This window comes from Phocoena sinus, chromosome 1 (genome assembly GCF_008692025.1).
Source record: "Phocoena sinus isolate mPhoSin1 chromosome 1, mPhoSin1.pri, whole genome shotgun sequence".
NCBI classification, from domain to species: domain Eukaryota; kingdom Metazoa; phylum Chordata; class Mammalia; order Artiodactyla; family Phocoenidae; genus Phocoena; species Phocoena sinus.
The window spans coordinates 30,796,737-30,812,860 of NC_045763.1; the positions used below are offsets into that span (position 1 = coordinate 30,796,737).

General features: G+C 43.8%; 1 protein-coding gene across 2 annotated transcripts in view; it reads right to left on the reverse strand.

Annotated features, from left to right (window-relative positions):
• The window catches only part of SF3A3 (splicing factor 3a subunit 3), a 29,181-nt gene extending 15,437 nt beyond the window's left edge, over positions 1-13,744 (reverse strand). Inside the window, exons 1-12 of one of the 2 annotated variants that reach the window (XM_032643155.1) lie at positions 13,470-13,744; positions 13,141-13,188; positions 11,785-11,837; positions 11,574-11,679; positions 7,917-7,989; positions 7,435-7,526; positions 6,309-6,391; positions 5,262-5,400; positions 3,909-3,977; positions 3,412-3,479; positions 3,147-3,254; positions 1,941-2,010 (exon numbers count right to left, since the gene is read on the reverse strand). In XM_032643155.1, the coding sequence (XP_032499046.1) occupies positions 1,941-2,010; positions 3,147-3,254; positions 3,412-3,479; positions 3,909-3,977; positions 5,262-5,400; positions 6,309-6,391; positions 7,435-7,526; positions 7,917-7,989; positions 11,574-11,679; positions 11,785-11,837; positions 13,141-13,188; positions 13,470-13,565 (1,005 nt within the window). In that variant the 5' untranslated portion in view covers positions 13,566-13,744. The remainder of the gene's footprint in view (positions 1-1,940; positions 2,011-3,146; positions 3,255-3,411; positions 3,480-3,908; positions 3,978-5,261; positions 5,401-6,308; positions 6,392-7,434; positions 7,527-7,916; positions 7,990-11,573; positions 11,680-11,784; positions 11,838-13,140; positions 13,189-13,469) is intronic. The other variant, XM_032643165.1, reaches the window with a different exon arrangement.
• Positions 13,745-16,124: the final 2,380 nt, after the last annotated feature.

The following is a 16,124-nucleotide window of genomic DNA, read 5'->3' on the forward strand; positions in this document are numbered from 1 at the left end:
AAATTTCCTATTCTGCTATAACCCTTGCTGACCCCTCACTTCCAAGGATTAGGTTTTCTTCCTTGTTGAACAAAGAGAAAGTCTTGTCTTCAAATCAGAATTCCTCATCGGCAGAGGAATAATTCTCCCCTGATCTTAAAGGAAAAAGTCAAAGGTTTTATAAAGCACTTGCCTAAGTTACTCGTCTGAGCCCACGAACTATCACAGAACAACAGAGAACAGTCTCTTCTCTTCTGTCTCTAAAATATCTCCTGAACCGGTCCTTCCTTCTCCTTCCCACTGTTATCGTCCTCACCAAGATGACAACCTTCTAACTTGCCCTGAGTCTCTCCTCATTCCAGTCCAGCTTCCACGTTGTTCCCAGATTTTTCTGCTCAAAAAAACCAATCTAATGGTACACTTTGCTTAAAGAACTTTTATTGGCTTTCTGCTGCTTAAAGGACAAGGTTCCAATTTCCAACATAACTTTTCAAATTTCTCTGACCACTCCCCCTCCCTTACAAGGCACACCCATATACACTGGTTTCCTCATTATTTCCTTTCATCGTATTTTACCTTCTTGCTTGCTGTTTCCTCTACCTGGAACATTTTTATCTCCCTCTTTCTACTTAGAACACTCAATCTCAATGTATTACAGCATGTGTCACATTATACTGCAGTTATTTGTAGCCCTCAGCCACAAAGTGGGCTTTTTGAGGGCAAGAGGCTGTGTCATATTCACTACTGTATCCAAAGATCTAGCATAATGTCTGGAAACCAACAGGTGCCAATAAGTGGTGAAATAATGGTAAAAATAATATCAGTACATAACAAGAGCAACGTCTAGAAACCATTTTTGGCTGGAACTGGCTGGAATTCCAAAGACAAGAGTGCCACCTCCTGGCAGGGAAAGCAAAATGCTCTCAAAGGAGGGAGAAGTAGTGGGCACGCCTGTGTCAGGGGCACAAATCTGCCTCTCAGTCTTCTTCAGAGGACTGGCAACACAGACTGCTGCCCACCCTAGCACAGCGCAGGTTTACTGTGGAGAATATAAGCGCCCCCAGTATCCAATGTCTGGCTAGCCTCCTCTTATCAAAAGCAGTTGTAACAGAAGGAAACAAAAAGATGAATCTTAGTTTTATAAGCTATTACATAAGTGGTCCTCAAACAAGGGCAGAATGAAAATGTCCATGGCAACTGACAGAGACACGCAGACCAGCTATCTGCGCCGGAGCCACCTGCTTGCTCAAAGCACCATGTGAGCACTTGTAGAGGCAAAGGCTCAGAGTGGCTGAAAACTACACAAAGCAGACAACCAGAAAGGCCGGTCCTCCGCAGGACTCCCAGAGACACTGACCACCTTCTCTGGATGAGTGGTGCCCTTTCCTCCACCTTCTCTTCCCTGAAAGAGTCATTTCCTCCCAGTTGTCCCTTCTTTCTCTCCGAGATAAGCATCGTGGTCAGGTTAGGCCTTTTTCTACCCACAACCCCCACTTCAGCTTCTTCTTGAAAGAATATTCAGAAAGGAGCTGCTCACAGCCAGCTCTGTACCACTAACCTCCCGGCCCTAAGAAGTTTCACACAACCTTGTGAACACGTAAGGAATGCCTTTTCAGAATAAGTCACATCTGAAAAGCTACTCTTATCTGCCTTTTGGGTCTCCCCTGGGTATACTCCAGAGCTCAGGCAAAGAATCTGGATACTAAGGGGAGTCTATTCTCTCTGTCTAGCCTCATGGGATTGGGCAACCTTGGGAATATCACCTAACAACAGACACCTAAGAACAGAACAGCACCTCAATAAAGGGCCAAGTACCCTGGGAGAACCCAATTTTCTGCTGAAGTAGTTTGATATGTATCTTTCCTCTTGCAATCCTAAAAAAAAAAAATCCTACAAATTCATATTTCTCTTACTTCCCCAACTTGTAGCATTTACAGCCCTCAGCAGAGTCAGTTACTCACCCCAAGAATCTCTACATATTCGTAGATCTGGGCTTCTAGGAAAGCAATGTCTTTGTTCCTCTCAGTGTCTCTGAAAATAAGAAAGAAACTGTATCACTCAAGGGTTCTTTTACCCAATGCCCTGTTCCGTATATCTGGGAACATTTATTCCATGGATGCATTAAAAATTACAAGCATGTGAGAGATACCACGTTGTGAAAGCAAATGCTCTGTTCAGCTCAGGACTCGCTGACAGAAGTACTGAGGTTATTTCTTAGAATGCATGGAAGCTTCCCCTTTGACCTCATTCTAGAAGGTGAAAGATATATCCAGGTATTTAAATTTCCATGATTATAACATACAAAGGAAATGTGGTACAGAAGAGCAAGCTCTGGAACCAGCAGACTTGGGCCCAAATCCTGACCTTGCTCCTTAGTAACTGTGAGATAACAGACACACTTCATAACTTTTCTAAGTCCTTATCTGCAAAAAATCAGGATAACTTTTTGGGATTGTTTTGAGAATTAGGAAAACCACATATAAGAAACACCCTGTACAGGGCTTCCCTCGTGGCGCAGTGGTTAAGAATCCACCTGTCAACACGGGGACACGGGTTCGAGGCCTGGTTCAGGAAGATCCCACATGCTGCGGAGCAACTAAGCCCGTGCACCACAACTACTGAGCCTGCGCTCTAGAGCCAGCGAGCCACAACTACTGAGCCCGCAGGCCTAGAGCCCGTGCTCCGCAACAAGAGAAGCCACCGCGATGAGAAGCCTGTGCACTGCAACGAAGAGTAGCCCCCGCTCACGGCAACTAGAGAAAGCCCACACGCAGCAACAAAGGCCCAACACAGCCAAAAATAAATAAAAATAAAATAAATTTATTTAAAAATAAAACCTGTACAAACTGTCATTAGTAAAAATGTACTTAGAAAAATAGTTTTGAACCTACTTAGTTTCTATAAGCTACAGAGGTAACAAAAGGTACCCAGGGCACAGTTTCAACTTTACAGACATCACCCACTCTCAGTCAGCTGAGTACAGACTGTCTTTGGTTTATAACAACAATGAGAGCACGCTCTGCCATTAGCAGAGAGAAAGAGCTGACTGGCTCTCGATGGATCAATAGTGGTGATAAAAGAGGCTTTAAAATTTCTGTTGTGGTAAGAATTCTGCATGGGAATAAAAACTTTAAAGTGTCAGCAGAGGTGCGGCCCCAGCCACTCACCGCTTGGTGCCCTTTGACTTGGGATTTTTGGCAAACAGAGAGGTGTCGAGTGACTCCAGGGACTTTCCTTTGGTGCTGAATAGCCTCTGGGCTCGCTCTTCTAGGGTCCTAAGGAGACACAAGGGGCAAAGGAATTCAGGACTACTTTATACGCCTGCTTATCTCTGCAGTGGGGGGGTGACAGAACAAGGGAATCAGAGCCACTTAGAAGATCGTGAAACACACAGTAAATGAGACAGTTCTGATAGAAAAACCAGCCTCTTACCCGCCACACTTCAGGCCTAAAGCTAAGAGTGCAGATTTCAATCTGTCCAGACCCAGGGAGGCCAACTCCTGTATGAAAGAGACAAGTTACAATTTTATATAAATAGACTTGGAGAAACAACAAATGCTGAAACTTCATCTTTGCAGGCTGGGGTGTGGGTGTTCCTAAAGCTGTGGCAAGACCACACATTGCACAGCCAATCTCCTAGCAGTACGCCCCAACTCTCCAAAGAGGCCTTGGGGGGTTAAGTTCATACATAACCATACTGGTGGTGTTCCATTACCTCCACTACAGCTTAAGATGGTTAGAATTTTTAGTTTATGGTTTTCAAAGAAGTTGGATACACTTTTTATTCTTTTTATCTTTCTACATTCTTTGTAGATGCTTGGACCCAAGAACTGATGTCTTATAAGTTTATCACATTAAAAACAGGAGACTGAGCGATCCCTCTGAGGAGTGAACAGGCAAGACCAGCACAGTGGATAAAGAAAACATACCTCCCAGGAGGAGAATGCAGAGAGGTCAAGATGGGCTCCGGCATGGGTCAGGGCACTGCTTGTCTCTTTCTGGAAAGAACGATATGATGTTTATTAATACCCAGATTTAGAATGAAGGCAAGGGAGTCATCTAAAGTACAGGCACACGTCAGAGACATTGCAGGTTTAGTTCTAGACCATCACAGTAAAACGAGTATCACAATAAAGCAAGTCACACGACTTTTTTGGCTTCCCAGTGCATATAAAAGCTATGTTTATACTATACTGTAGTCTATTAAGTACACAATAGCATTATGTCTAAAAAAACAACGTGCATGCCTTAGTTAAAAAATACTTTATTGTCGGGGCTTCCCTGGTGGCGCAGTGGGTGACAGCCCACCTGCCAATGCAGGGGACGTGGGTTCGAGCCCTGGTCCGGGAAGATCCCACATGCCACGTAGCAGCTGGTTCGTGCACCACAGCTGCTGAGCCTGTGCTCTGGAGCCTGTGAGCCACAGTGCTGAGCCCACATGCCACAACTGTGGAAGCCCGTGTGCCTAGAGCCCGTGCTCCACAACAAGAGAGGCCACCACAATAAGAAGCCCGTGCACCACAACGAAGAGTAGCCACTGCTTGCTGCAACTAAAGAAAGCCTGCGAGCAGCAATGAAGACCCAGTGCAGCCAAAAATAAAATAAATAAAACAAATAAATTTATTTAAAAAAAAAACTTTATGGCTAAAAAATGCTAACCGCCACCTGAGGCTTCAGTGAGTCTTGGTAGTAACAAAAATCATGGATCACAGACCACCATAACAAAATGAAAAATGGCACTAATAGATTTGCTTGACACAGGGTTGCTGCAAACCCTCCATCTGTAAAAAAAATGCACCACCTGAGAAGTGCAAGAAAGCAAAGTGCAGTAAGATATGGTGTTCGTTATCAGGTAGGTGCTGGTTGGCCCCTTATACACATGTATGAATGACAACCAAATGCCTACAAGAGCAGAGCAAAAAAAAAAACCAGACTGAAAAACTCTCCCAGAGATTTCAGGAAAACTCAAGTCTGTCCCCAGGAATGAAAACATAAAGATTTCTAGCATATAATTATATCAGTTTTTGGTCAGTAGGAACCACAGAGCAGTAATGACATGGTTGGTGAAACTCCTGGGCCCAGCCAATGGCAAGTGGGCCCTGACAAATCTCTTTCAAAGTACACAGAGAAAACCCAGCATACTTGGCAGACAACATCTCATGGCCATAACTGATCTCAAGGGATCAGCACCTCATGCCCTAAAGCAGAGGCTCAAGATTACAGTAAAATAATTAGTTTACGTCCCTGGCATGTCCTCCACCCACACCCCCACTGGAGCTCACCGGCCATCCAGGAAAAGTACCATTCTCCCACTTCTTCTCAAACTCATTCTGAATTTTCCCAAAAAGTTCATTCTGATCTTGGAGAGGTTTCACTCTATCTGTGTAATCCTGAAGGTACTCAAGCAGCATCTCCAGATATCTACAGAAGAGTAAATAACACAGAGACAGCAATGTTTCTATTTTTGATATACTGTTATGCCCTGTAAAACATACTTATAATTCCAGTGAAACTAGTTTTTTCAAGTAAAAATACTACTTTAAAAAATGAGCTTACAATTGGCTTTCTCCTAATATGTCTTTTTTTTTTTAACATTTATTTATTTGGTTGCGTCAGGTCTTAGTTGCAGCAGGCAGTCTCCTTAGTTGTGGCTCACCGGTTCCTTAGTTGCAGCTGGCAGGCTCCTTAGTTGCGGCATGCATGTGGGATCTAGTTCCCGGATGAGGGATCGAACCCGGGCCCCCTGCTTTGGGAGCACGAAGTCTTAACCACTGCACCACCAGGGAAATCCCTCTCCTAATATGTCATCTTGATTCCGACCTTTCCTATCTTCTTTCATCCTCATGATACAATTCCAAATACTAAAGTCTTAACTCACATTAAAAGATTTTAGGTAAAAAGAAAATGAGAAAAAGAGAGGAAGGTAGAGTACAGATTACTAACCAGGGGAATAACAACACAAACAAAACTTAAATCTGTACATCAGACCCAGGCACTTAACTTCAATCACAATCTGAGAAAGTCTAATTTTTTCCCATTCAACTCCAAAGACACAGAGCCACCTGGATGGGAGACTTCCTTCTACAATGAGACAACATTAAGAACAGTATGGGTCTAAGATCGCGGATGTGCCCATAGACACACATTCTTCCAGAGCCAGAGTATTATGGTTTTGAAACCATGTCATTCAAAATTCCTATCCTCCAATAAACCTGGAAGTCATTCATATATGCCTTTCATGCAACAAAATTCAAAACTGCCCTCAAACCTTCTCATTAAACAATCTTCTAGTTAAATCCAGTAGAGGCCTAGAAACTAGTAATGGCTACCTCTTATACTCTGCATTCTTCCTTTCTTTAGGAATGTCAAACAACTGGTCGAAGATTGACAGGTAAGTGATATAATCCAGCTTCTGGAAAGAGAAAAGAAACGACAAGAGATTCAGTTAGGTGTTTGCATCAAGTTGCAATATAATCTCCAATAAATGAGATTAACAAGGTCCAGCTCACTTTAGTCTTCCCCCCCCCAATATTTAATTCCTGCACTGAGTGTTAATTCCACTGGACTGAGCAGAATATGATACACAATTAACTCTGTGAAATAAAGATCAAGTCAATACACCATAAGCTAAAAGAAACACCTGCTGAACATTAGCATTGGGTTGGCCAAAAAGTTCATTCAGTTAGTGAATATGTTTTTCAATAAAGTTCTTCGTGAAAATGAAAAATGTCCTTTATATTTACTTAAAACCAAATGAACTTTTTGGCTTACCCAATATATACAGGGCACCTGTTTAAAGACTGACACCCACTACATCCTAAAATAAGGTCCCAGAAGGTGCCATTTGTTCACTCATTCAATCACTTACTGAATATCTTTGGACCAAGTACATGGATACAGATGAGAACAAGACAGATGCAGGACTGTACTCATGGAGCTGAAAGTTTAGTCACAACTTCTGAGACATGTCCTCACAACCCCAAGAGAAATTTCATCATGTACTTCCTTGTGACCCTGAGACTGACACATTAAACCTCAGCTCTTATGGTAAGTTATTTTCTAATACCTTTTTAAAGCTATTAAATAGCCCTCCTGGCAGAGATTATGTTTTTGTATCTTTCATGTACCTACTACTCTGTGTGCCTAACACAGAAGCTTGATGTGTACTTGTGAGTTTAAAAATTTTTTTTATTTTTACAAAAGCAAAATAAGCTTGTTGCATTAATAAAACAAAATATATTGATAAGTAAAATATGCTTATTGTATTGACTGTAGAAACCTGACTTTCACTTTGAAAAGTGTTTCATTCCAAGAAAGCACATCACCTCTTTAATACTAACATAACGGTTCCGAACACAAGGAAGACACTCTAATTGTTTCAGGTCTAGTAGCCCCAGCCCAGTGTCCTGACTCACCCCTAGAATCAGAGCCACTCTCCCCTCTCCTGGGTCTTACCTCAGAGGCCTTCAGGTTAATGTATTTGAGGTAACAGTCATGGAGATCAAGGTAACGACCATATCCCTCTTCATCTGTGAACTCCACCAAATCTGAAGGAATCAGATGTCAAGATTCAGATACTAAAGACCACTTTCTTGGACTTGGCTTTTCAAGTGGACTGCATTGTTTCATAATGCAGCCCTTCAGCCAAATATCCTCCCTCTAGTCACAAAGTGAACAGACCTCGCTTTTCCAGGCGAGTGAATTTAAGCTGGGCTAGCACAAAATGACTATTTTGTCCAAGGCCGATTCAGGATGACAATCTAGTCCAGACTTTTCTCTAGTCTAGCAAAGAGGAAATCAGTAAGGGAACCTGGCTATAAATTTCTCTGGGGCCATTTTCCAGGGCTCTGAGGGCAAATCTGAACTCAAATCTGAACTCTGGTCATTAACCTGTACTTCTCTGCTAGTGCTGGATAGAAACATTAAACGCTACTTACTTTGTGCCTCTTCACTTGGATTCTCTCGAGCCTTCAGGAGCTCCTCAAATTCCACTGACATTGGCACACAGATCTGATGGGAAAAAGAGGAAAAGCTCAGGTGGCTTTTTCAACATAGAAGTTGCAATATCACAGAATGGACTATATAGAAAGTTGGATTTCTAACACTATATTTGGCCTTGATTTTTCATTAGGAGCTTTCTTCTGTTTTCTAATTACCTTGCTTTTTCCTTTTTCTTTTTGCATTGTTTAACTAAAAATCGCTGAAATAACACATGCTCACAAAAACTCAAATAACACAAAAAGACAAAATGAAAAAAAAAATCAAGGTTCAGGGCTTCCCTGGTGGTGCAGTGGTTAGGAATCCACCTGCCAATGCAAGAGACATAGGTTCGAGCCCTGGTCCAGGAAGATCCCACATGCTGCGGAACAACTAAGCCTGTGCGCCACAACTACTGAGCCTGCGCTCTAGAGCCCGTGTGCCACAACTACTGAGCCCATACGCCACAACTTACTGAAGGCTGCGCGCCTAGAGCCCAAGCTCCCAACAAGAGAAGCCACCACAATGAGAAGCCTGCACACCACAACGAAGAGTAGCCCCCCCTCGCCGCAACCAGAGTAAAGCCCACGTGCAGCAATGAAGACCCAACGCAGCCAAAAATAAAAATAAAACAAGTAAATTTATATGTATATTTTAAAAAATCAAGGTTCCCTTGGACTTCCCTGGTGGCATAGTGGATAAGACTCCGTGCTCCCAATGGAGGGGGCCTGGGTTCAATCCCTGGTCAGGGAACTAGATCCCACGTGTGCCGCAACTAAGAGTTCCCATGCCTCAACTAAGGAGTCTGTGTGTCGCAACTAAGGAGCCCACATGACGCAACTAAGACACCTGGTGCAACCAAATTAATAAATATTAAAAAAAAAAGCAAGGCTCCCCTTTAATAATTCTCCTGGGAATAGCTAACCACTGTCAACAGACCTTTTTCATTTTTTAAATTTTTTATAAATTTATTCATTTATTTAATTTTTGGCTGCATTTGGTCTTCGCTGCTGCATGTGGGTTTTCTCTAGCTGCTGAGAGCGGGGGCTACTGTGTTGCGGCGCGCGGGCTTCTCACTGCGGTGGCTTCTCTTGTTGCAGAGCACAGGCTCTAGGCGCACGGGCTTCAGTAGTTGTGGCTCACAGGCTTCAGCAGTTGTGGCTCACGGGCTCTAGAGCGCACGCTCAGTAGTTGTGGTGCAGGGGCTTAGCTGCTCCGCGGCATGTGGGATCTCCCCGGACCAGGGCTCGAACCCGTGTCCCCTGCATTGGCAAGTGGTTCTTAACCACTGTGGCACCAGGGAAATCCAACAGACTTTTAAATGTCAGCCATTCCCAAACTCTGCTGCACATAAGAATCACCTGGGAGAGTGCTAAAAAATCCTAACGCACTTGATACCAAATTTAATCAGAAGTGGTGGGGAGGTATCAGTACTTTTTAAACACTTCCAGATTCAAATGCACAGCAAAATTTGGAAACCACTGCTCTAGGTATTTAAATATATATATTTGTGCAAGTACATACAGGCAAGTGCAAGATTATTATTTTGTTTCTTACATAATTAGACTTATTTTTTTTTCCCTTAGTATATCTTAGGCATTCTTCCAATCATTTATTTAACCACTTATTCCTCATCACCTTTCCATCTGGGCTGGGATAAGGTTAACACACCAGAATGGTACTTGTGCCTTCTCTCTCGGTTACCAAAAGACTTAATACTCTACCTTCCTAAGGGGATGAGGAGACATAGGTAGGTGTGTGAGTCCATTCATGTACCTCCACTTAACTTCAATAAATAGCCTCTCCTGTCTGCTATTTTCAGTCTCTTCATTTTTCCATCTGCTCCTTGAAGTATGTATGCCTTCCCTATTTTCCTTGTGATCCTCGTGCTTCTCCTCTCCTTTTTTCTGCCAGTCTTTCAAATGCATACTAAACACTCCACACTACTGTAACCTCATTATCTATTTGTGCCTCTGTGACCAGATTTCCACTCCCACTTCTTCAACAGAGTAGCAACCCTGGCAGTTACCAATCAACAACAGCTGAGGGGCTTCCCTGGTGGTGCAATGGTTAAGAATCCGCCTGCCAATGCAGGGGACACGGGTTCGAGCCCTGGTCTGGGAAGATCCCACATGCCGCGGAGTGGCTAAGCCCGTGTGCCACAACTACTGTCTAGAGCCCACGTGCCACAACTACTGGGGCCCGCGCACCTAGAGCCCATGCTCTGCAGCAAGAGAGGCCACCCCAATGAGAGGCCGGCACACCACAAGGAGGAGTAGCCCCCACTCGCCGCAGCTAGAGAGACCCCACACACAGCAAAGAAGACCCAACACAGCCAAAAATAAATAAATAAATAAAAATAAAATTAAAAGACCTATGCAGTAAAAAAACAAATAAACAAACAAACAAACAAAAACAACAGCTGATCCCAGTAACTTCCTTTGTGAAACTCATTGGCTGAGCTTCAGTAAGACATTACCTGGAGCTGCCATTTGACCTGTGATGGATGGCTTCCCAGGCTCCTTTTCAGTTAAGTACCTTATTAAGAGTGTGCCCCAAGGCACACAGAAGCTGACAGTCTCCCTTCACACTGTCTCTCCCTCCCAGAACTCTATGATCCATGGCTTCAACCATCAAGTACATGTGGTAATTCTCAAGCCCCAGTCACCTAATTTCAACTGCTCATGGGACACTTCTACCTACATATAACATCACCTGAATATCTACATACATAAAAATTCATTTCCACTACAAGTGGGTTACCTCTTTCTTCCTTATTTCTATCAAGGGAACAACTTTTTAGTTACACAGTCATAAAAGCTCAGAGTAATCACTGACCTATCTCTCTCCACTTCTCCTACAGCCATGCCTCGCTCCCCCTTCCCCCAGAATTCCTTTGGTCAGCTGTGTAAGATGCTTAATGGATTCTTCAATAACTGAGATGGAATCCCTGCTCCTTATCATTTTACAATATAGTGGGGCAGACGTTCATTGTCATAAAATATGACAGAATCATAAAGACAGGAAAGATTAATTGGGGGAGTAAAGTAGACTAGGAAGGAATTTTCATGAAAGAGTAGGCCTCTGGACTGAATCATGAAGGTGTAATGATCACTGGAAGCGAGTAAAGCCTTTTTGTGTTAGTTGGATCCTCTAGGTAGCAGATTTTAAGAGAGAGGAGCGCAAGTGGTTTATTGGGTGGGTATTATCCATTAAAGATAAAAAGGAGAGAGGAGGATTGGGCAGGGAGAGCCCAGACCATGATGAAGATAGGACAAAATCTTGACCAACCCAATGAGGAACTCTGGAGCAAAGATTACTCACTAGAAGAGTCTCACAATGGGCAGAAATAACCAGGCCATGGTACCCACACTGTGCTCAGTCACTGGCTGGGGGCTGCCCAGGAAGAGAATGGCCTTAGCTTAAAGCTGAGGGAGATCCTGAAAGCACTGGAGTTGCAGGATGTCACCTAACTTCGCTGCTTGCAGCTAACTGGCGAGTTCTTTTTTGAAGGGACACCTGAGTGGCAATCTCCACTTTCCTTACACCTTTCCTTTGTATGCTCTTTGGACAGGTTTGGAGAAAATACTTTCTGAAAATACTTTCTGAGGTCATACCTCATTTGGGTGCTTCCGGTGGAACTCCTTTATTTGTTTGAGTCTATTATAGAATTCAGCAAATTCATTGGGTCCTGAAATGGCATTGAGCTCCTCCTTTCGTAACCTGCAATTTCAGAAAAAAAACAGACAACACGGAACACAAACTTAGTCCTTTAACCATGGCTCCTCAAAAGCAGTAATTCCTGGATTGGCTGTGACTGTCACTTACCCATCCTTATCATCATACAAATCCCTCAGGTTCCCACTGACTTCCATATACCTCTGAAAGGCAAACACAAACCCATCAGTATGAAGCAATCTGTACAACTTAGACCCAAGCAACCAACAAAGGCTCTCTTGTCAAAGCCCAAGGAAACTGCAAGAGATATGGTGTTAAAAAGTTCCTGTTCTTTCTGGTACCTTTAACAGACAGCACTGGTTCCTAGTTACTTTTTAAAACAGGTCATTCTGAAGATTAAGTGATGTGATTTGAGGGGTGGCAGAAAGTTCCTATATTTAACTTTCCCTAGAAGTGTCATAAAAGAGAGCCATTGTCACCCTTTGGTAAACAGCAGTTCCCACCTAAGACACTCAAAGATAAAAGGGCGGTCCAAGATGATTTTCACTACTTCAAAAGGCTTGACTGAGGAGTACACAGACTAAATAAAACATCACACAGTTTCTTTTGGATTCAAACTCAGGATGGTATGAGTACGTAGTCCCTTCTTCAAAACTTTTGGGACCAGATTTGTTTCAGAATTTGGAATTTTTAAGTTCAGGAAGGTACTGCATGCAATATCCCTAGTGGAATCTGGAACACATGTTAATAGTTCTGCAGTGAAACTTATGCATTACTTATTAAATATAATAAAGACCATAAAAAGCCTCCCATCTGTTCAGATCAAGTCAGATTTTTGCCACTAAACAATTACCAGAACAAACAAATAAAAAACCTTTTGTTTTCAGAGTATTTCAGATTTGGGAATTTAAATAAGGGATTAGGGGCTTGTAATATTAATTACCTCCCCAAAATTAGAAACTCTGTGATTAGGTCTTTTATTCTTTTCTAAACAGATTTCAAACATGCAAGAGTAGAGAGCATGGTATAACGAACCTCCATTTACCTACCACTTAGCTTTAACATAAAAACGTATCAGTATTTTGACTTTAATTACTTTTCTAAAAGTAAGAAATTGAACCATTACTAGGAAAATGCAGTGTGGTAGGCAAAAAGTACTTCAAATGCTTCAATACAGTGTTCTGGGAGGAAAACAGTAATACACAGCATTCTCTTTTGGGGAGAAGGGAGAGTACCTTCTAAGCCCGAATGGTTGACTCCTGGTAACTACTCATTGCACATCCATGGGATACAGAATGCTCTAAGGGGCATCTTTCCAAGTAATTAAGAATGAATAAGAGTTCCCCATTCACAGAAGCGAGCAAGGGTGGTTAAGCACCCTTTGGCAGGCATACAAACCCTCGACTGGCCAACCCGGTTACCTTTGTCCAGGGCTCCAGGTGACCCCCCCGCCCCCTTCTTCCAGCCCATCGCGACCCAAAGAGAAGTGGACAGCGGGGCACTCACATCTTGCATGGCCCGTGTGCGGTGGTCAGAATTGATCTGGTCCCGGAGCTGAAGAAAGGCAAACGGTGACACAAGACACCGTTAGTCGGAGTTCTGGAGTTGGAAAGGCCGCCCAAGGGCGGAGCTTATCCGCTCAGGTCTTAGTGGCCCAAGCAGAAAGGCCTCTGGGCGCTGGGCCCGGGGGAACGTTACCTAGGCCAGAGCTCGGGTAGGGAGCCCCGGGAAGCGGCGGGCGCGGGGCAGGTCTGAGGACCGAAGAAAACTCTCAGAGGTTGAACCCGGGCATGGGGCCCAGCCTCAGGGGTAGCCCCTGCCCAGGCCCCACTCACCGTGGACTTCTTAGTGAGCATCTCTTTAGCCATGACGTCCATGAGCCGTTCCTTCTCCTCGTGATAGCGCCGCTGCTGCTCCAGAATTGTCTCCATCTTCCTTCCTCCGCCGCCGCCTCAAATCAAGCTAGAACACCGACACTGCCGGAAACAACTCCTGCTGCCTTGCGCGCCCGCGTCCCTAAGCGGCGCGTCCGGCGTCACCTAAGTTCCGCGGCTGCCGGAAGTTCTTCGGGGACTCGAGGAAAAGTGAGCACCGCAGGAGACCCAGTCAGTGCTATGGAGACGGCTGCAGTGCCCCTGCTGGCCGGGGGTGTGTGGCGCGATGCCGAACGATTTACAGGTGCCTCTAGGGGGCATACAGAAATCCACCAGCCTGGCAGTAAGGAATCTGACCTGGCTTCCTCGGCCGCGTGGCCGGGCGGGTAGCGACCTGGACTGAGTAGTTGAAGAGCATGGATGAGAGCTGGGGAACCGGAACTTGTGTCTCCGGCTCTCAGTGTGACCTGTGACAACGTTTTTTCCTTCTCGAGACATCGGTGTCCTTGTCAGTAAAATGGGGATGATAGCGGGTTTCTTTTCTTCTTCCCTCCTTCCCCCTCTCTTTTTCTTTTTTGATACATGGAAACAACCTAATTGTCTATCAGCAGGGGACTGGTTAAATAAAATATGGTACATTCAAGCAGTAAAATGCTATACAGCTATAAAAAAAAATGAAGCAAGTCTATATGTCCACTTCTAGGTGGAGAAATGAAAACGTATGTCCGTGTGTTCAGACGTTCATAGCACCATTATTCATTATCAAGAAAAACAGGGCATAACCCCCAAAAGCTATTAACTGGTAAATGTACAAACCAAATGTGGTGTATCCATACGATGGAATGTTATTCAGCAATAAAGGAATGTTACAGTATGGATGAACCATGAAAACATCATGCTAAGTGAAAGAAGCCAGACACAAAGAACGACATTAGTGTATGTCGGGATGGCAAATCTATAGAGACAGAAAGTAGATGAGCGGTTGCCTGCTGCTGAAGGTGAGACCGGAAGTAACTGCAAAAGACGCAAGAAATCTTTTGGAGGTGATAGAAATGTTCTAAAATTGGGTTGTGGTGATAGTGGCACAAATCTATTAAATTTGCTGAAATTAATTGAACCGTACACTCAAATTGGGTGAATTTTATGGTATGTAACTCATACCTCTGTAAAACTGTTTTAAAAATCTGTATGAACTCAGATGGAAATATGGCCACACAGAGTGAAAAAAGCTAGAGGCACAGCAGTGTATATAAAAATAAATACACAAAGAGATTATTTCTGGAAGGATATCCAAGTAACAGTAAACCATTGTTGTTTATGAGGAGACAGACTGGAAGATCTGGTATGGTAGGGACGGTTTTCTTTGTATATGTCCAAAGTACAGCATGAAAATTTTTTCATAACATATACATGCATTACTTTTTTAATTTAAAAACTTCATTTAAAACTAAAAATGAAAATACATATACGCACATGCCTGCTTAACAAAAAAGAACTAGGAGGTTATAATCTAACAAGGAGGGCTTCTCTGGTGGGGCAGTGGTTGAGAGTCCGCCTGCCGATGCAGAGGACATGGGTTCGTGCCCCGGTCCGGGAAGATCCCACGTGCCGGGAGTGGCTGGGCCCCTGAGCCATGGCAGCTGAGCCTGCGTGTCCAGAGCCTGTGCCCCGCAGTGGGAGAGGCCACAACAGTGAGAGGCCCGCGTACCGCAAAAAAATAAAAAAACAAGGAGTTATTAGTGATTTACCTTCCCTTTTTGGAATTCTCCAATTTTTCTACAATAAGCATGAATTGCTTTTTGTTTTTTAAAGTTTGAAAAATAACTGAGATAATGATTTCTGTCCTGCCTGCTCATGGGGTGTTGTGAGGGTCATATTTATATCTAAAAATTTAAGCAAGACCTCAACCTTAGGGAGAGGACCCCTGGACACAACTCCTCCCCAGAAGTTTTTCCTGCACCTCTAGGAAAGAGGTAAGAAATTTATTTTCTGGATTGCGGAGACAGCGCGTGTATCTTTTGGGGGGTAGGGTGGGTGGTGGGTAAAGATTTGGGATCTACCGTATTTCATCGAATATGAGACGCTATTAAATGTTAAAGCCACCATTATTTTACGGTCGACTAAGAAAGAAAGAACAAAAATTGTCAACTAAACTATGTCACACTTGATTAGACGCTGCGTCTGGGTTTCTGAGATGTTAAATCTGAAAGATGTTTATCCTGAAATCAATGACACATTGTTGTACTTGCACATCCCTTTCCTCTTTTGTGGGTGGACCACCTAAGCACCATCCACCTGATGTCTGCCTTCCCCGAAAACCTTCTCCTTCCCCATTCTTTCAAACCAGTCACCAAGTCCTGTCTTTTCCATTCCTGCTGCCACCTGTCTCATTATCTCTCACCTGAACCACTGCACTAGCCTCCTAGTCAGTCTGCTCATCTTACCCCTCCAATCCATTATTCACGCTGCAGCGGAGTGATCATCTCACACCCTTGCTTAAACATTTCCACTGGCTGCTTTACCCGCGGGGTGAGGTCTGTTTGACTTGGCGTTCGGCGTTTCATGACCTGGCCGCTGCCTGACGTTTTAGTCTCTTGGCACTTCCTCCGAATGAAA